The 20,858-nt window shown below is 55.5% G+C and overlaps 1 protein-coding gene across 1 annotated transcript in view; it reads left to right on the forward strand.

Moving 5' to 3' along the window:
* The window catches only part of ALDH1A2 (aldehyde dehydrogenase 1 family member A2), a 53,749-nt gene that overhangs the window by 14,077 nt on the left and 18,814 nt on the right, over window positions 1-20,858 (forward strand). The window contains exons 2-4 of the mRNA XM_060259819.1: window positions 10,457-10,561; window positions 11,425-11,565; window positions 16,658-16,787. Coding sequence (XP_060115802.1) covers window positions 10,457-10,561; window positions 11,425-11,565; window positions 16,658-16,787 — 376 coding nt within the window. The remainder of the gene's footprint in view (window positions 1-10,456; window positions 10,562-11,424; window positions 11,566-16,657; window positions 16,788-20,858) is intronic.

The raw sequence follows: 20,858 nt of genomic DNA on the forward strand, positions 1-20,858 counted from the left end.
CAACTGAGGAGCTTTTCTTCAAATGCAAGAGAGGACGTCTCAGCCAGCCGTCCTTTTGAAAGGAATGCCACCTAGGGGTGGGGGCAGACGAATGGGCCCAGCGGACAAGGAAGGGCAATTCCCTCTGAACTGGCTGCTTCTCTTCCCTGGGGGTGCTCTGCCCCTCTGGGTCTCATGAAGCTGCCTTGTACCCAGTCAGAACCCCCTCAAGGTCAGCATTGCCCACTCAGGGTCTCAGGCTGAGAGAGACCTTTCCCCTCCCCTCCCCTCCTGCCGGGCCCTTCCTAGCTGGAGGTGTTGGGGATTGAACAGAAGCTCTTCTGCATGCCCAGCAGATGCTCTGCCACTCAGCCAGGTCTCCCTGGAGGGGTCTGCTTCACTGCCCTGCTCAGTGGCTTCCCAGCTCCTCCCTGTAGCCTCCCCTCCCTCTTCTGCGGCTCTTGCGCCGTGGTGGGGAGGGAGCACACCTGCCTACTGTACTTTGTGGGCTGTCCACTGTTGGAAGCAGGGCGCTGGGCCACGTAGCCCTTGCTCTGAGCCAGCAGAGCTCTTCCAATCAGCAATTAGACAAGCTCATGACAGACACTGGATCAGCAGCTATCCACCCTGACAACTGGGAGCAGAAGCAGTGCCGAATGGTCACTTGTGTGGCTACAGAAGAAAGGGGCATCGTCCTTCTGCCCTACCTCAGGGGGGGGGGCTTTGAGGGAGCCCCCCCTGCCAGTCAAGCCCCCCCCCCTTGTGCATGGTTCATGAGCAATGTTCCCTTGAAGCTGTGGAGTCTGGTGAGCAGAAATTCTACTTTGTAAGTTACTGGCATTAAAGTTGTGAGCTGTTGTATAAATTAGTTTGCTTTGGGGCCTCCTTCCTGAGCCAAAACAAAAATGTGTGTGAGCCGGAGGCTAAAAAACCGTGAGTTACCTCACACTAACTCCTCAGCCAAACCTCCTGATTGCACATTCTTGCCTTGGCCATCTTAAGTGGGGACTTCCTGCCCCCTTTGGCCTTGACCCGCCCCCCCCGAGGGCCACTCCCCTTCTGTCTGGCCTCTCCCCATGGCAATGCAGTTTGCCCCTCTTGGGGGTCTGGTTTTGCAGAGCACGTGGTGCCTTCTGGCACAACAATGGCTCCGTGGGCACCCACGGGCATCTGTGCTGCGTGCATGCCGAAGGTGCCAGGTTCAGTCCTGGGTCTGCCCATGGGGCAGGGGCACAGGGAAGCGTTCTGTCAGAGGCTTGAGGGGGGGGGTGTCAGGCCAACGGGTCGGGGGGGTAGTGGTCTGCCTGGCATTGGCAGAGCCTGGCATGTGTGATTGGGGAAACCTGGGTTAGAAAAAGAAGAAGACTGTCGATTTATACCCCACCATTCTCTCTGAATCAGAGTTTCAGAGCAGCTTACAATTTGGTGTAGTAGTTAAGTGCCCAGACTCTTATCTGGGAGAACCGGGTTTGATTCCCCACTCCTCCACTTGCAGCTGCAGGAATGGCCTTGGGTCAGCCAGAGCTCTCCCAGAGGTTGTCCTTGAAAGGGCAGCTTCTGTCAGAGCTCTCTCAGCCCTACCTACCTCACAGAGTGTCTGTTGTGGGGGAGGAAGATAATGGAGATTGTAAGCTGCTCTGAGGCTCTGATCCAGAGTGGAGGGTGGGGTATAAATCTGCAGTTGTCTTCTTCTTCTTCTTCTTCTTCTTCTTCTTCTTCTTCTTCTTCTTCTTCTTCTTCTTCTTCTTCTTCTTCTTCTTCTTCTTCTTCTTCTTCTTCTCCTTCACCCCCCCCCCCCACAACAGGACCCCTGTGAGGTAGGTGGGGCTGAGAGAGCTCTGACAGAAGTTGCCCTTTCAAGGAGAGCTCTGGTTGACCCAAGATGGCCATTCCAGCAGCTGCAAGTGGAAGAGTGGGGAATCAAACCCGGTTCTCCCAGATAAGAGTCCTCACACTTAATGACTACACCAAACTGGCTTTTTCAGACAGGGCAAGATCCACCCTCCCCCCGCCCCCCCCCCCATGGGCTCCTGGTCTGTGACTTTGGGCCAGTCCCTCTCCTTGGCCCTCCCTGCCTGCCGGGGGTGCTGGGAGGGTAACCCCGAATGCCCCCCTTCCTCCGTGGCAGAGGCCATCCCCAGAGCCCTGCTCCTTCCACCCGGTGGTGGGGAGGCGAAGGAAGCATCCTCTTGGAAGGACTCCACCACCAGCTGTTGAGCCTGGCAGGCCGCCTCCTTCCCTGGCCAGGAGTGTTTGGGTTTGTGTTGGAGTGGGACCACAAAGTAGAGAAAAGGCTGCGCCTTGGAGGGGTCTAGCCTCTCCTTCCCTCCCCCCCCCCCGCCCTTCTCCTCCGCTCCAGAGCTCTTGACAAGCGTCCAAGGCAGAGGAAATGAAGTTCCTGAGATGCGAGAGGAGAGGACATTTCCGGAGGGAGGCACAGGTGCCCTGTCTCGGCTGCGCTGTTATGAAATATTTACCCGGGGCAACGGCACTCTGGGATGCTTCGCGTGCCTGCAGAATTGTCCCCCAAAGTGCCATTCTGGACGAGGCTCTGAGATGGGCGCTGGGGACCAAACAGCTGGGATTCTTTCTGCCGCTCTGGCATCCAGCGTGCCCCCCTCCCCTCTTGCGAGAGATCTCGCCCCGGATGAGAAAGGAGTCCCTGGGACAGGGCTGTAGCCAGAAGCAGCTCCTAAATCAGTGGGGCTGGGAAAAGGCAGCAGCAAGCCTCTCTCCTCCTCCTCCTCCTCCTGGGGAAGCTGTTATGATGTGGAAGTTAAAATCCTTTTCCTGTGCAGGGGAGGAGAAAGAGGAGAGCAGAAACCTGGAGCAGCCGGAGGACAAACACGCCGTTTATTAAATCTGAGGGAGAAGAATTCCCTCTCGGAGGAGTTCTCTGTCCAGTGGCCAAAGTTCTCCCTGGCCCGCCTGGGAGCTCAGGGAAGGGCTTGCTCCCATGGAGCCCCTTCCCCCAGGTTCTGACCCCCGGACTGCCCAGGCCATGGCCAGCTCTTGCCTCTCCTGTTCCGTGCATTGCGGAGGAGATTTGCAAGAGGTGTTGGCACCTGGAGGAAGGCCTGCCCCCCAACCTCCGTGGGGAGTGTCCTTCCCCCCCCCTCCAACACTAAGAGAGTTTCAGAAGCAATTTGGACCCAAACAGAAACGGGTCAGTCCCTGCTAAGCACAGCAGACACAGAGCACATGTGGCACTCTGCATGTGTTTGCGTGTGAGTGTGGGGGGGGGGCCTAATATTTTATCATGGCAGGCGTTCAAAGGAAGTTTGGACCGCAGTCTGCGTTGGGCTCCTGTGTTCAGTTCTGTGGGGCCAGGCTGGTCACCGAATCGTGCCTCAACGCCTGCCTGGGAGACTGGCCTGGAGACCGTGGCTGCACCACGCTGGGCCAAGTCTCAAGTTGTGCATTCTGCCATACATGCCGAGCACTGGTTCTGTCACTCTGCGATGCCTTTGTGGGGGTCAGGTGGCCTGTACCTCTGCTCTGGCTCAATGTCAGGATGGGCAAGGAAGCCAAAGGGGCCACATCCAACCCACAGAGCCCACCCGGTGCAATTTCCAGCAGGCCCCAGAGAGCAGCGGGGAAGAGATCTGCCTTTCTTATCTCCCCTGTGACTGGCAGACTTGCAATGTTAGGAAGCCAGTCTGAGGCACACAGCAGTGAGGCCCCGTCTACTCCTCTGCAGGCAATGAGGCAGCCCCCTCCCCATTTGTTTCACCTTCAGCCTGCAAATATTCGTAGGGTCCTAACGTTGGAATGCATCCTGAGGCCATCTAGTCCAACCCCCTGTTCAGTGCAGGATCAAAGCAGGGGGGTGGTGGTGGCCAAACTTGCTTAACATAAGCGCCACATAGAATAAATGTCAGATGTTTGAGAGCTGCAAGACAGCGAGGGAGGGAGAAATAGATGGGGAGGTGGAAAGAAAGCAACTTTAATTTTAAATGCATTCTCCAAGCTGCCGGCTGACTTGGCTCGGAGAAGTGATTTAAAGAGACAGTGCCTTCTCCAAGCCAGCCAATGGGGCAGTGGGAGCTTCAAGAGCCACACAAAGCATGTGAAAGAGCCACATGTGGCTCCTGAGCCACAGTTTGGCCACCCCTGCCTTAGAGTCTCCCTGAGCAGTGTTTGTCCAGCCGCTGCTTGAAGCCTTGCTAGGGAGGGAACGGAAGCTGGGGGGGGGGGGGGCTGCTGTCCAATAATTCTTCTGGCATTTTCTAGAGCCTTGGGTTTTCTCCACACCCCCCCCCCCCCCGTAAATAAGGAACTGCATTTGTTAGGGAAATAGAAGCTCTCCTGTTCTGAGATCCAGCCCCGTGTCCCTTGAGGGAGGGTGATGCTCTCCTCTTGCCCACATCGGCTTTCAAGAAATGTTTTTGTGCTCCCCAAATTTAGGGAATGTTCCCCCCCAACCCATTTTGCCCCCCCCCCCAGCAAAATGACTTGAACTGCTCATAGTGCCACATAGCTGAGGCATGACGCAGAGAGATCTCTCCCCCCCACCCTAAAAAAAAACCTCTTCTCCTCCTCCTCTTCCTTGTGAGCCACGAAAAGCCCCCCCCCCCCCCTAAGCGAAACAAATGACCTCAGCACCTCTTGGGAAACTGGATTGGTTAATCAGTTACCTCCTTTGGAAAAAAAAACACACTTAAAGCTGAATTAAGTTGTAAAAACTCGGGGTCTGATTTACAGCCGCAGTCAGCCTTAATTAACATTGATTCCTGGGGCCAGTAAATGTGGAATGCCCTTCTCCCTGGAAGGCGGGGGCGGGGGGGGGGACACAATGCCCTCTGGGGGGGGGGGGTTGTCCAATTTGCAGCTTCATTTACCCTGAAGCCCCCCAGGCCCCCTCCCCTCCCGGGGCGATCCCTTTTTTCATCTGGCCCCAGGGATGAATTATCTGCCCTCCAGGGCTTGCAACTTTGGCTGTCCAATATTCCCCTTGATTTAAAGTCACTGGTGAGGAGGGTGGCTATAAATAAGGGGGGGGGGAGAAAAGCGGGGCTGAAACCCTGGTCTGAGGCTCTGCAGGCCTGCCTGGCCCCCAGCCCTGTGCCCCCCTCCTCCCTCCGCCGGGCCCACGGCCTGGCATTTTTACGAACCAGCCAGTAACACAAGCTGGCCTGGGCCTTCTGCCCTCCTCCCTCTGGGCGGGGAAGGGACGACCTGACACCAGCCTTCCAGGAGGGAGCAGATTTCCACAAGAGCTTTTGGCTTGGGCAGAAGCCACCAGCTGCTGGGCCTCAAGATTTGAACCCGTGCCAGAAGTTCTGGAGGAGGCGCGTAAATACGCCACTTTTACTGCCAATTTGAAGGCGCTCGGTTTACAGTAATGAGCTCGCTTTAGGCCCTGCCTTGTTTATAGAAAGTGGAACAGGAAGAAATGAACATTAACCATTCACAGTAGCAGTTCCTGCCGTTACCACCTTGATGCTCGCTCACACGGCTCTCCCAAAAGACTGTCCCCAGCGGTGGCAGCTGCTGCAGCCCTGATGGAGGCAACCCAAGCAAGGGAGACAGCGGCCGGGAGCAGGGCTTGGGAAGGGCGACAGCGTCCATGGAACTCCCTGCCACCAGATGCCGTCGTGGCTATGAGCATCGGCACCTTGTGAAAACGATGCGCCAACCCAGGTGCTGGGTCCAGCTAATCACAAGGCCCCTGACTGCACACTATGACATGGGAGCCCCACGGCTTTGGTCCCGGGTTGCGGGGATTGCCTCGCCTGCACATCTGGCTGGGGCCAGGAAGCCTCCTCCCTGGCAGGGCGGGCTGCCCTTCCCCCCTGTCTTGGTGCCATGGGCCACTTCTCTGCCGGTTCGACTCACAGTGCCCATAGGCAGGCATTGGGGAGTCTCGCCGAGAGACACAGGGCGAGAGGCACAGCTCCCGTTCCTTTCAACCCAGCTTATGCTGGGGCTGGATCATGCTCAAGTCTCAGAAGCGAAGCAGGCTCGGCCCTGGTTAGTTCTTGGAGGGGAGAGCACCAAGGGAGTCCAGGGCAGGGCCGGATCTGGGGGGGGGGCAGAGGGGGGGCTTGCCCCGGGCGCCGACGGAGGGGGGGGGGCGCCAAATTGGGTATGGAGTCCACTGTATTCTATGAGACCATAAGATAGAATGGCCCATAAGGGGGTGTCATGTTTTAATTTTGCCCCCCCCCCTCAAAAATATGTGGATCCTGTCCTGGTCCAGGGTCGCTATGCAGAGGCAGGCAATGGCAACACACCTCTGAATGTCTCTTGCCTCGACCTGATTGGCCCAGGCTAGCCTGATCTCATCAGCTCTTGGAAGCCAAACAGAGTCCGCCCTGCCTTAGTGCTCAGATGGGAGACCACCGAGGAAGTCCAGGGGTTCTGTGCAGAGGCAGGCAAAGGCAAACCACCTCCATTCATCTGTTGCCTGAAAACCCTACAGGGTTATCGTAAGTCAGTTGCACCTGGATGGTACTTTCCAGCACCTCCTTTTATGCCCCTGTATAAATCGATGGTGCGGTCTCATTTGGAGTACTGTGTGCAGTTCTGGTTGCCGCACCTCAAAAAGGATATTATAGCATTGGAGAAAGTCCAGAAAAGGGCAACTAGAATGATTAAAGGGCTGGAGCACTTTCCCTATGAAGAAAGGTTGAAACACTTGGGACTCTTTAGCTTGGAGAAACGTCGACTACGGGGTGACATGATAGAGGTTTACAAGATTATGCATGGGATGGAGAAAGTAGAGAAAGAAGGACTTTTCTCCCTTTCTCACAATACAAGAATTCGTGGGCATTCAATGAAATTGCTGAGTAGACAGGTTAAAACCAATAAAAGGAAGTCCTTCACTCAAAGGGTGATTAACATGTGGAATTCACTGCCACAGGAGGTGGTGGCGGCCACAAGCATAGCCACCTTCAAGAGGGGGTTAGATAAAAATATGGAGCACAGGTCCATCAGTGGCTATTAGCCACAGTGTGTGTGTGTGTATATATATATATATATTTGGCCACTGTGTGACACAGAGTGTTGGACTGGATGGGCCATTGGCCTGATCTAACATGGCTTCTCTTATGTTCTTATGTTCCCCCGAGGTTCTCCCTCTCCATAATTGCCAGCGCTATACTTCACCTCCCCCCCCCCCCACTTCTGTCAAAAGTTCTGAGGTTTTGATTTCCGGTGAGAAGGGAGCCTTTGTGTGCTGCTCTGCGCATCACTGTAAACTTCTATTGTCGAGAAGCGTTTTTTAGGCCCTAGGGTGGGGTTGAGATGTCTTCTTAGAGTGTGGTGGTGCCCTTCAAGAGGGCCGGCTGGGAGACAGAGGGAGCTGGCTTCTGGGGCACAGTCTCCCTGGCATTGGTTTCCATGAGGTTCGTGCCAGCGCATCTCCCACGGTAAGAAGTGTGTGGGGCTGGCTGGAGCACGTGCTGCTGCTCCGATTTTCTGCTGCAGACGGCGTGGGGGATAAACGCCATCCCGGATTCCACGCCGGGCCCTTCCATCTCAATCAACTCGCGGGCTCTGGGAAGAAGAGCTGCGTCGGAGATGATTCCGCATTGTCTGGGTGATTCCCATGACAAACCGGTTTATGCTGGGAGATTGAGGGGTGGGGGCGTCTCTGGGTGCCAGTCCTGGCTCCTCTGCCTCCATCCCGCAGAGGTGGGCGGTTTTTAGCGGGTTTTGCAATTTCCCTTGTGCGGCTGAGGATCCCCGTCTCAATTCCTGACAATCCACTTAAAGCTTCCAATCCCTTTTCTGCTGCAAAAGGGCTGTGGATTTGGAGTGACAGACGCAGGGAGAGGTTTGCATGGGAAACCGCTGGGGGGGAGGGAAGGTGGGGGGGGGAGGGTGAAATCCTGCCCCAGGGCCTCTCCTTGGAAGTCAGCCACCTTCTCTGGGTGCTCACAGAGGCTTTTGAAACTGAAGCCTTCCAATAACCCACCAATAATAATATACAGGATACAAAGTGGTGGGTCGCACGCCTTTTTAATTCCACTCATTTTAAGGACCTGCTTCCGCAAAACCAGCGGAAGAGCTGAGGTTCTTTGTTTCTAAGGCTTGGTTTTTAGCATTTATTTATTCAGTCAATTTGTATTCCGCCCTTTCCCAAGAATGGGCTCAGGGCAGATAACCTCATTTTAAAATAACAATTTAAATTATACAGTTAAAAACAAATAAAGTAGCAGTATATCAAGCAATAAAAGGTAAAGGCAGTCCCCTGTGCAAGCACCAGTCATTTTCGACTCTGGGGTGACGTTGCTTTCACAACGTTTTCACGACAGACTTTTAATGGGGTGGTTTGCCATTGCCTACCCCAGTCATCTCCGCTTTCCCCCCAGTAAGCTGGGGACTCATTTTACTGACCTCGGAAGGATGGAAGGCTGAGTCAACCTGGAGCCGGCTACCTAAACCAGCTTCCGCTGGGATCAAACTCAGGTTGTGAGCAGGGAGCCCAGACAGCAGTACTGCAGCTTTACCACTCTGCGCCACGGGGCGCTTATATACAAAAGTTAGGTATAAACCAAATTGTAGATGGTGGCATAGTTAATACATTTGCAACATACTAAGGTCTGTGACTATAGTTAAATAAACGATGGTAACGCAGCAGAGATGGTGTCATAGCAGAGTGGCCAGTCGATGGAGCAGGACGCCCGCTGTCTTAACCAAAGGCCTGGTGGAATAGCTCTGTTTTGCAGGCCCTGCAAAAAGGTAATAATTCAGTGAGGGCCCAGATTCCACATGGCCAGGGCCAAAGCCAAAAAGGCCCCGACCCTGGTTGAGGCGTTCTTGGGGCCAGGGACAGTCAGTAGGTCTTAGTGATCTTTAGGGCGTATGTGACATTCCCTCCCCTCTCACTACCAAAGCGAGACACCAGACAGGAGGAAGACCCCGCTTGTTTCAAAACCCTCTGACAGCATCAAGGACGGACTGGCAGCAGCCGCCTCCCCGGCTACTTGAGGGCTGCCTTTGTCTGTAAGCTTGGAGGAGCTGAGCCTGCCTTGGATGCCTAGTCAGATGCTTTCCCCATCGGGGACCCTCTCTGGAGATGCCTGGATTCGAACCCAGGACCCTGAGCATGCCAGGCAGGGGCTCAGCCACTGCAAACTGAAAATCTTCCCCAAACATTTTTTGGCATGGCAGAGCTGGTGCTTGGCCTTGGAAAGGGATGAGTGAGAAAGCCAAACTCATCCCCCCAAAGAAGGGCTCCCGGGGGGGGGGCCCTCCTCATCCAACCAGCTCTGCTCTGGGGTCTTCCAGAGTGAGGAGGCACAGAAGGGCTGGGACTTGCTTCTTTGGACAAACCCCTGGAGAGGAACCCCTTCGGTGTAGTGGTTAGGTTTGGTGTCGTGGTGAAGTGCGCGGACTCTTATCTGGGAGAACCAGGTTGGATTCCCCACTCCTCCACTTGCACCTGCTGGAATGGCCTTGGGTCAGCCATAGCTCTCTTATCTGGGAGAACCGGGTTTGATTCTCCACTCCTCCACTTGCAGCTGCTGGAATGGCCTTGGATCCGCCAGAGCTCTCTTATCTGGGAGAACCGGGTTTGATTCTCCACTCCTCCACTTGCACCTGCTGGAATGGCCTTGGGTCAGCCATAGCTCTCTTATCTGGGAGAACCGGGTTTGATTCTCCACTCCTCCACTTGCACCTGCTGGAATGGCCTTGGGTCAGCCATGGCTCTCTTATCTGGGAGAACCGGGTTGGATTCCCCACTCCTCCACTTGCACCTGCTGGAATGGCCTTGGGTCAGCCATGGCTCTCTTATCTGGGAGAACCGGGTTCGATTCCCCCCTCCTCCACTTGCAGCTGCTGGAATGGCCTTGGGTCAGCCATAGCTCTCTTATCTGGGAGAACCGGGTTTGATTCCCCACTCCTCCACTTGCACCTGCTGGAATGGCCTTGGGTCAGCCAGAGCTCTCTTATCTGGGAGAACCGGGTTTGATTCCTCACTCCTCCACTCGCAGCTGCTGGAATGGTCTTGGGTCAGCCATGGCTCTCTTATCTGGGAGAACCGGGTTTGATTCTCCACTCCTCCACTTGCACCTGCTGGAATGGCCTTGGGTCAGCCATGGCTCTCTTATCTGGGAGAACCGGGTTTGATTCCCCACTCCTCCGCTTGCAGCTGCTGGAATGGCCTTGGGTCAGCCATGGCTCTCTTATCTGGGAGAACTGGGTTTGATTCTCCACTCCTCCACTTGCACCTGCTGGAATGGCCTTGGGTCAGCCATGGCTCTCCTATCTGGGAGAACCGGGTTGGATTCCCCACTCCTCCACTTGCACCTGCTGGAATGGCCTTGGGTCAGCCATAGCTCCAGTAGGAGTTGTCCTTGAAAGGGCAGCTGTCGTGAGAGCTCTCTCAGCCCCACCCACCTCACAGGGTGTCTGTTGTGGGGGGAGAAGATATAGGAAATTGTAAGCCGCTCTGAGCCTCTGATTCAGGGAGAAGGGTGGGGTATAAATCTGCTATTCTTCTAAACCTGCAATTCTTCTTTTCCAGATTTTTATCAATAACGAGTGGCAAAATTCTGAGAGTGGGGAAGTCTTTCCTGTGTACAACCCAGCGACTGGAGAACAGATCTGTGAGGTTCAGGAGGCTGGCAAGGTAAAGATGCTGTGGCCAGAGGGACCGCAGGGACAGGGAGCGGCTTTGCTTATGCTGAGGGAATCATAGAGTTGGAAGGGACCTCCAGGGTCATCTAAACCAACCCCCTGCACAAAGCAGGGCATTCACAAGCAGCCCCCACGCCCCCCGGTGACCCCTGCTGGCTCCATGCCCAATAGACAGCAAAATCCTCCAGGATCCCTGGCCAGACTGGCCTGGAGGAAAATGGCTGCCTGACCCCAGAGGCATTGCCCTGGGCATGTAAGAAGGACCCCTGATGCAGCCCTTCCTGCCCTCCTTCTCATGAGCTGCCTCTAGCCTCTGCTTAAAAACCCCCAAGGAAGGAGAGCCCAGCACCTCCCGAGGAGGAAGCCTGTTCCACTGAGGAACTGCTCTCACGGTCAAGGAGTTCTTCCTCATGTTGAGCCGGGAGCTCTTCTGATTTACTTTCAACCCACTGGCTCTGGTCAAAGGAGACATTTGCTCAGCTTGTGATGCACCTGAGGACTGTAAGCCCACCTCTCAAGTGCATCTTGGCCATCATCACGGAAATGTCTGTTTGGTTTTTAAGTCTGTCATGGCCCCGAGCAGAGCAGTGGGCTCAGTCGTTCTGCAAACCCTGTGCAGAGGCGACAACCGCACATTTGCCCCTGGGCTGCTCCCCCTGTTCCTTCTGGCCTCCCTAGGGAGAAAAAGAGGGCCCATTTAGGGGCTCCAGCCCTGATTTCCAGACCCCCCTCCCTCCCTTGATAGCACTTTCTCCCTCAGGAGAGCTCCTGATTCCCCTTCCCGCCTCCTGCGATTCTCTTGCTGCTGCTGCTGCTGCAGCCGGGTTGTTTGTGTGCTTCCTTCCCCCTCGGCAGCCGGATACGGACAAAGCGGTGCAGGCTGCCCGCCTGGCCTTCTCCCTGGGCTCGGTGTGGAGAAGGATGGATGCTTCGGAGAGAGGTCGCCTCCTGGACCGGCTGGCAGATCTGGTGGAGAGAGACAGAACACTCCTAGCCGTGAGTTGCTGTCTGTGGGGTCTGCTCTTCTTGCTGAAGAAGAAGATATTGGACTTATATTCCGCCCTCCACTCAGAGTGGTTCACAATCTCCTTTCCCTTCCTCCCCCACAACAGACACCCTGTGAGGTGGGTGGGCCTGAGAGAGCTCGGACAGAAGCTGCCCTTTCAAGGACAACTCCTGCATGAGCTCTGGCTAACCCAAGGCCATCCCAGCAGTTGCATGTGAAAGAGTGGGGAACCAAACCCTGTTCTCCCAGATAAGAGACAACACACTTAACCACTACATCAGACTTGCTGGACATGAGACCACTTGGCCCTTTGGGTCCACACCTGTGTCTCCGGAGCTTTCTATGCGGGTAGTTTTCTGACTGTGCTCTGGGGAGCCAGAGTGGTTCCATGGGCACCTCCCTCCGTGACTAGACCCTCAATGGCCAGGGCAGAGCTGCAGGTGGGCCACGCAGGGCACGGGGAAGTCCAGCAAACCCGGCCAAGTGGACTTCCTCCCCACAGCACTCCCCCCTTGCCTAGCTGAGCAATGCTGAGGGGGGCGACATGGTCTGAAGGGGCTGTGGGAGGGGGAGGGGCAAATGGCGACTGATGGCCCAGAAGGGGAGGGAGGGAGGGAGGAGGTCTCTGCATCACCTGCAGGTCCCGAGGGAACTGGGAAGGTGGCCGTGGATGAGATGCTGGGAGCAGGCTTTGAGACAGGCCTGTTGCTCTAAAGATGTTTACCTTGCTTTTGTTTGGGGGAACCCATGCTGTTTTGGTGCATGCTCAACTGTGTTGCCTGCCATGAGCGAGGGGCATGTGCCACAGGGTGAGAGATACAATTCTGGTCATCACACCTCAAAAAAGTGCAGAAAAGGGCAACTAGAATGATTCAAGGATTGGAACACTTTCCCTATGAAGAAAGGTTAAAACGCTTGGGGCTCTTTAGCTTGGAGAAGCAGAGAAAGAAGTCCTTTTCTCCCTTTCTCACAATATAAGAACTCGTGGGCACTCAATGAAATTGCTGAGCAGTCGGGTTAGAACGGATAAAAGGAGGTACTTCTTCACCCAAAGAGTGATTAACGCGTGGAATTCACTGCCACAGGAGGTGGTGGCAGTTACATGCATAGATGGCTTCAAGAGAGATTGGATAAGCATATGGACAGAGGTCCATCAGAAGCTATTAACCACAGCATATTGTTGGAACTCTCTGTCTGGGGCAGGGATGCTCTGTACTCTTGGTGCTTGTGGGAGGGGCACAGTGGAAGAGCTTCTAGCCCCACTGGTGGGCCTCCTGATGGTGCCTGGTTTTTTTGGCCACCGTGTGACCCAGAGTGTTGGACTGGATGGGCCACTGGCCAGATCCAACATGGCTTCTCTTATGTTCTTCTGTGACCCAGAGTGTTGGACTGGAAGGGCCACTGGCCTGATCCAACATGGCTTCTCTTCTGTGACCCAGAGTGTTGGACTGGATGGGCCACTGGCCTGATCCAACATGGCTTCTCTTATGTTCTTATGTGACACAGAGTGGCCTGATCCAACAGGGCTTCTCTTCTGTTCTTCTGTGACCCAGAGTGTTGGACTGGATGGGCCACTGGCCTGATCCAACATGGCTTCTCTTATGTTCTTATGTGACACAGAGTGGCCTGATCCAACAGGGCTTCTCTTATGTTCTTATGTGACACAGAGTGTTTGACTGGATGGGCCATTGGCCTGATCCAACATGGCTTCTCTTATGTTCTTATGTGACACAGAGTATTGGACTGGATGGGCCACTGGCCTGCTCCAACATGGCTTCTCTTATGTTCTTATGTGACAGAGTGTTGGACTGGATGGGCCACTGGCCTGATCCAACATGGCTTCTCTTATGTTCTTATGTGACACAGAGTGTTTGACTGGATGGGCCATTGGCCTGATCCAACATGGCTTCTCTTATGTTCTTATGTGACACAGAGTGGCCTGATCCAACAGGGCTTCTCTTATGTGACACAGAGTATTGGACTGGATGGGCCACTGGCCTGCTCCAACATGGCTTCTCTTATGTTCTTATGTGACAGAGTGTTGGACTGGATGGGCCACTGGCCTGATCCAACATGGCTTCTCTTATGTTCTTATGTGACACAGAGTGTTGGACTGGAGGGGCCACTGGCCTGATCCAACCTGGCTTCTCTTATGTTCTTATGTGACACAGAGTGTTGGACTGGAGGGGCCACTGGCCTGATCCAACATGGCTTCTCTTCTGTTGTTATGAGATCAGCTGCTGTATGTGCCATTGCCTGTCAAGGTGTGTGCAGGATTTCACTGCAACAGAAGCAGCACCCAGCTCCAGTACGTAGAGGCCCTCAGTTTGGGTAGGGCAGTCTTTGGGTTCCTGCCTTCGTCCAGTGTGAGAGGACTGTGGTGGGTCACCTGCCGGTCTAGGGCAGAAGAGCGCGGCACACTCCCTAGTGCAAGGCGATTCCTCCCCCCCTCCCGCTGTGCAGTCTGGGCAAGATGCGCCTCAGCTCACGTGGCCAGCAGGGACACGGCAGCCCCGTTAATGTTATTTTCCACATGTCAAGTGCTTTGAACTAAGCCGGCAAACATCTTAATTCCTGCTTTGTCAACACTTAAATCATCTTGCCACCAGCGAATGCTGTAAAATCTCCATGGGGAGAAGGGAAGGGAAGGGCAGAGCCAGCAGGACTGTGCCCATTGCCGGATTCCGGATTCAGGAGCCAAGTTCTTTTCAGAACAGGCCCTGCCGCTGCTGCGCCCAAAGCCGCTGGCTTCAGTGGCAGGATGGGGGCCCAGGGGATTTATGGCTCACATCCATTATGCCGGTGATACCTGCTTGCCGAAATGCATTTCCCCCTGGCTCGGAGGAGATAATAATGCCTCTTAAAAGTGATTTAAGCGATTGGTGGAAATTTTATGGGGCCCCTTAAGAGGATCTTTAAGACTCTTCCCTCCCCCACTTCCCGAGAAGGGAATAGGCCTGCGAAGGAGGAGGAAGGGCCAGGGACGCGCTCTGAGCCTCTCCGGAGAAGAAGGGTGTGTTTATTGGATGGCCGTAAATAAGAGGCTGGGAGCGGCAGATAGGCCACCTCTCAGCAGGGGTCTTGGCAGCCGCTGGGGAGCCCTTTTGAAGACTCCAGTCTGGGAGGGGCCCCCTCCTGCCTCCCTCCCCCCGCCCTTCTCTCTGGGCTCTGAGTCCAAAGAGCGGATCCTGACAGCAGCTGGGCCTGCAGGGGGAAGGAGTTGGGCAAACATCTCTACCACCAGCAGACCCAAAGGGACCCCTTCTAGGCGTGCTGGGCAACCCAGTGGTGGCAGAGCAGGGGAGAAAGGGAATCCATGGGCTGAGCCACACTTGCTTCACCCCAATGATTTTGTGGGGTCTGTGTGGGTGAATGTCCAGGGGTGTCTCACTTTGGTGCAGTGGTTAAGTGTGCAGACTCTTATCTGGGAGAACTGGGTTTGATCCTCCTCTCCTCCACTTGCAGCTGCTGGAACGGCCTTGGGTCAGCCAGAGCTCTTATAGGAGTTGTCCTTGAAAGGGCAGCTGCTGTGAGAGCCCTCTCAGCCCCACCCACCTCGCAGGGTGTCTGTTGTGGGGGGAAAAGATCTAGGAGATTGTGAGCCGCTCTGAGACTCTTCGGAGTGGAGGGCGGGATATAAATCTGAAGTCTTCTTCTTCGTCGTTGTCATCATCAGAATCTTCAGAGAGCCGGTTTGGTGTCGTGGTGAAGTGTGCAGACTCTTATCTGGGAGAACCGGGCTTGATTTCCCCCTCCTCCACTTGCAGCTGCTGGCATGGCCTTCTTGGGTCAGCTATAGCTCTGGCAGAGTTGTCCTTGAAAGGGCAGCTTCTGGGAGAGCCCTCTCAGCCCCACCCACCTCACAGGGTCTCTGTTGTGGGGAGAGAAGATACAGAAGACTGCCGCTCTGAGTCTCTGCTTCAGAGAGAAGGGTGGGGGATAAATCTGCAGTCATCATCTCTTCTTCCTCCTCCTCTTTTCCTCACTGGCTCCTGCTGGCAGTTCTCCCTGGATGAGCAGGCAGGGGGCATCAGAAGTAGGCTTAAGGAAGCTCAGCAGCTCTAGGTCTGGCTGCCCTCCTGGGACCCCTCCCCCGCATGGGCCACCGAATATAGTGAATTAGAAGGGCCCATCCTGTCCCTTGCTGCTCCCCCCCCCTCAAGACCAGAACCTTGAGAGCTGCTTTCTGGGCAAGCTGTTCACCTCCCCAAAGGCCAGCAGAGTGCTGGAGTCGCACCCAGGAGCATCTCAGAGACGAGCCAGATTTCCAGGTTGCCAGAGCTCTCCAGAATCCAGTCCCCTCCCCACCTCGGTCCTGTAGAAGTTCCTCCCAGTGTCTGATGAAGGGAGGCTGGACTTTCGAAAGCTCTGACCCCCAAGATCTGGCTGGCCTCTCCAGTGCTGCTCTTCTACGACAGACTCGAATCCAGCTCTTCTACAGCAAACCAACATGGCGACCTTCAGAAACTGTCTTCCAAGGCGCAAGGAGGTTTTTATGCCCTCCGCAGGGCTTCTCAGGAGTGTGGCGGGGGCAGGGCCGGCGTGTGGGAGTTGGGAAACTAGGTGGTTGCCTAGGGCGCCATCTCCCGGCAGGGGTCCTCCTCAAGATGAGCCCTCCATGCAAACGAGGCCCCGTTTGGGCCAGAGCTGGGGGGTGGGGCGTGGAACCTTGCCTGGGGCACCAAACCCCCAATGCCGGCCTTGGGTGGGGGACAGTGAAGGACCAGTGTGAGATTCCCCAGGATTGGGGGGGCATCCTCAACCTCCCTCCAGCCCTGTGGCTCGGGCTGCTTGTGCAGCTGGCTGGGCCTGTAGCTTACAGACCCGGGGGGGGGGGTCCTTCTGCTCATGCCAGGAGAGGCCCCCAAAGTGGCTTTTCACTGGCCAGGATGTGCTCTGTGGATTTGAGTGGCTCAGGTAGGAGGTCCGTGGTGGAGGCCTGTCCTGGCTTGTGGCAACCCCAGCTGAGGCAGGTCTTCTTGGGCAGTGTCCGGAGTGCAGTGAGCTGCCCGTGGGGTGCCCTCACTCCAGAAGGGCTTTGCTCCCAGCATTCCCTTCTGCTCTTCTCCCCTGCCTCCCCAGACCATGGAGTCTCTCAACAGCGGCAAGCCCTTCCTTCAGGCTTTCTACGTGGACCTCCAGGGCGTCATCAAGACCCTGCGGTATTATGCTGGATGGGCGGACAAGATCCATGGGACCACCATTCCTGTGGGTGAGTTGGATCCTCGGATGTGAGTAGGGTGGCCTGGTCTGACTCAGGAAATATCTGGGGGCTTTAGGGGTGGAGCTGGGAGCAAGGTTGTGGCAAGCATGACTGAACTCCAAAGGGAGTTCTGGTCATATTTTTAAAGGGTCTGTACTAATTTTAAATGTCTGCCTTCCATTGGAAATAATGGAGGATTGGGGCAACTTCTTTTGGCACTCATAGAATTGGACCCCCTGGTCCAATCTTTTTGAAACCTGGGGGGGCTTTTTGAGGAGAAGCTCTAGATGCTACGCTGAAAATGTGGTGCCTCTGCTTCAAACAAGAGTCGTTCTAGAACCCCAGATACCCATGGATTGATTCTTCATTATACCCCATAGAGATTGGTCTCCCTAGGGAATAATGCTGTGGCCAGCTGACATTTCCATCCCCACCCCCCTCTTTCTGAGAAACCTGAAGCAGGGGAAGGGGCTCCAAACCAGGGGATCCTCTGCCCTCAACTGGGGATTGGCAACTGTAGAAGGGAGGGAATCCCTCTTGCTCCAGTGAAGTGTGCAGGGAACCCGGTTTGATTCCCCACTTACAGCTGTTGAATTGGCCTTGGGTCAGCCATGTCTTTTGCAGACTTGTCCCTGAACAGGCAGCTTGTGGAGAGCTCTCTCTTCCCCATCCACCTCACAGGGTGTCTGTTGTGGGGGAAGAAGGTAGAGGAGATTGTAAGCCGCTCAGATTCAGAGTAGAGGGTGGGATATGTATAAGAGAGCCAGTTTGGTGTAGTGATTAGAGGACTCTTCTCTGGGAGAACCAGGTTGGATTCCCCACTCCTCCACTTGCACCTGCTGGAATGACCTTGGCTCAGCCACAGCTGAGTTGTCCTTGAAAGGGCAGCTGCTGGGAGAGCCCTCTCAGCCCCACCCACCTCACAGGGTGTCTGTTGTGGGGGGAGAAGATATAGGAGATTGTAAGCCGCTCTGAGTCTCTGATTCAGAAAGAAGGGCGGGGTATAAATCTGCAGTCTTCTTCCCTGCATTTTTACCCCCTCTTTCCCCCAAGGAGACAGCTTCCTGCCCACCCCGCCGCCCTCTGAGAAGTAGGTGGACTGTTGAACATATACATGAAGCTGCCTTATACAGAATCAGACCTTCAGTCCATCAAAGACAGCCTTGTCTACTCAGACTGGCAGCGGATCTCCAGGATCCCAAGCTGAGGTTTTTCACAACTACTTGCCTGGACCCTTTTTAGCTGGAGATGCTGGGGATTGAACCTGGGACCTTCTGCTTACCAAGCAGATGCTCTACCACTGAGCCACCGTCCCTCCCCTAAATGTTGTCCTGATTCATCCTTCATGGAGTTGTCCCCAGGGAGGGGCGGAGGAGTGGCACCTGATTCCAAGGGGATCTCCCTCTCTCTGTCCTGGTGCTGTTTTCTTGGCCTGCCACATCCAGGGTGTGATTTGGCTTCTTGGGAAGGCAGTTTCGCAGACTGGAAAGTGCTTTGGCGGAGAAAGGGTGGCTGTTGTGCTCTAGAGGGGAGAGAGGGGGCAAGAAGCAAAAGGGGCAGCCCCAGGAAATGAAGAGAAGGACCCCAAATCACACCCAGGCCCTTTTCTGCCCTTCCTGGAGAACACTTGTCTCCACTAGAGGCTCTCCACATTTACAGGAGGGCTGCTCAGTTTCAGAGTCGGGGGTGGGGGTGGGGGGTGTCTCCCAGCTTCTTCGCAGAGCTTCCTCCTGAGGCCCCAAGCTCAGCTCTTTGGGTCTCCCCAGTGCCTCTTTTATAAGGGAGCATCGGGCAGCAGGGCAGCAGATGGACGTGGCGCTCGGCATCCTGACTTTAATCTCCGTCCCCCATGAAAGGAGAAGCTGAAACTCTTTGCCAGGAAGGAAGTCTAATAAACGTCTCTATAAAAAAGAACCCACCTTAATTGCAAATGCCCATGTCGAAGGAAGGAAGGAAGGTGTCGAGAGAGAAAGGGGGGCCGTTCTTTGGGACTGCGGAGCTGGAAATTGGGGGGGGGGGGGGGCTGGAGGGATGTTCTCTTGAGCACAAGTCAACTGTCAGCTGCAGCCCTTTCACACTCTCTGGATTTGGGAATGGGGCTCACATCTGTCTTCCTGGGACAACTCCAGAACTGCCCCCCCCCCCAGAGGGTGGCAACCCTCTCCCCAAATTGCCTTGAAGCTTCCCCCAAAAGGAGACTGGCCCGCTGCACAGATTCTGGTGCCAGGGACCACATCTGTTGCTGGGTTTCCAGCCTCTAGGTGGGGCCTCTCTACCCCCCCCCCCAAGGATCCAGCCCCAAAGTCTCCAGCTAGTTTCCAAGACAGACCTGGCAACCGATTCTCCCTCTAAGCCGTGGAGCCTTGTGAGCAAAAATTCTACTTCGTGAGCCACTGGCATTATAGTTGTGAGCTACTGCAGACATCAGTGTCCTCTGGGGCGCAAAAAAAAACGGTGAGCTAGCTCACACTAACTCAGCTTAGAGGGAACACTGCTGGCAGCCCTCCTCAAGTGGCAGCTGGCGCCTGGCTGACCCCGCCTACCTCTGCCTCCCAGCCCTAAGCTTCCTCCACAGCCTCCCAGCCAGGCTCCAAAGGGCTGCCTGAGAGTTTCCCCCTCTGCAAGGAGCAAAGGCAGGAGGGGAGAGATCCAGGTTGCTGGAGGAGGTTTCTCTCTGCTGGTGTGTATGTGTGTGTGTGGGGGGGTGCTTTGGCTGGCCTGACCCAGATGACCTCCACATAGGGTAGCCAACTCCAGGCTCAGAAGTACCTGGAGATTTGAGGGTGCAGCCCGGGGAGGGCGGGGCTTAGGGAGGGGAGGGACCTCAATCGAGTCTAATGCCAGGCAGCCCACCTTCCCAAGCAGCCCTTTCCCCAGGAGAAGTGGAAGAAAGGCTTTCAATGGATAAATAATAAACCTGCGAAGAGCAGTCGTAATTCCAGGAGATCTCCCAGTATATCCCAACACCAGAGGGTTGCCAGGTCTGTGTCGGGAAAGTCCTGGAGACTTTGGGGGCGGATCCAGGAGAGGGCAGGGTTCGGAGAGGGGAGCAGAGTCCAGTGCTCTAGTCCACCCTTCAAGGCAGCCATTTTCTCCAGGGGAGCTTTTCTCTGCCAGCTGGAGATCAGTTGTAAAAGCAGATCTCCAGGCCCCACCTGGAGGCTGGCAACCTTACAACACCACTGCCTCAGGAGCTCCCCAATCCGCCGCCTGCAGCGCACAGAGGTGATGCAACATGCAGGGGTGCGGTTTCTCCCAGCAGGAGTCCTCCGAAGCCACCAGACATCTGCCAGCAAAGTGGGAGGAAATCATTAAAGGCTCCCCTGAGACTCTCTGTGGTTTTCCTGGCCCGGCCAGGGCTGTGTCCAATCAACATCCTGCCCAGCTCTGCCCCAGGAGGGGTGGGATCAGCTCCCTTCCTGCAAAGAGAGCAAGCAAGATTATCTGCTCTCCCGTGGGGGGTTGTCTGTCTTGCCTCTGCATGCTGCTCTCCTGGCGATTGTTTATTCCATGGGGCGGGGGTGATTGGGTTGCTCAGGGACTCCTAATGCAGGGCTGTGCAGTTCAGTGATCAGAAGAGGAGTCTGCCCAGGGTACCTCTGCATGTGTTGTGGCTTCCAGGCATGCACGGAGAAGCACAGCAGGGAGACAGTGAGTTTGCAGAAGGGAGAGCTCTCCAGCATATGACAAGGGTGGCCCTCAGAGAGGGTGGAATGACAGCCCCTGAGGGGCTAGGCCTGGTCCGCTCTGGAGAGACGCTGGGCTGCCTTTGGATTCCCTGGCAGAATCCACACTCCTTCCAGACGGGTCTTTGGGCTGTGACCAAGTGGGCTCTCATTTCGACTGCTGGAAGAACTGCCGGAGTGGGGTGGTGGTGGTGGTGGTGGCGTTTGTGCTCACAGAGGCCCAGAAAACTCCTTGCGTCTGAAGAGCACTTTGGAAACCAATGCTGGCGAGGCTGAGACCTCCACCTGGGGAAGGGGAGAAGAAGGCAGACACTGCCTTGTTTGCTGGGGGTGGGGGGCAGGTCATGGACAGAATCATCTGTGATCACCTGTGAATTTGGGGTAGGTATTTGTG

This window comes from Heteronotia binoei, chromosome 19, assembly GCF_032191835.1.
Source record: "Heteronotia binoei isolate CCM8104 ecotype False Entrance Well chromosome 19, APGP_CSIRO_Hbin_v1, whole genome shotgun sequence".
Taxonomy (NCBI): Eukaryota; Metazoa; Chordata; class Lepidosauria; order Squamata; family Gekkonidae; genus Heteronotia; species Heteronotia binoei.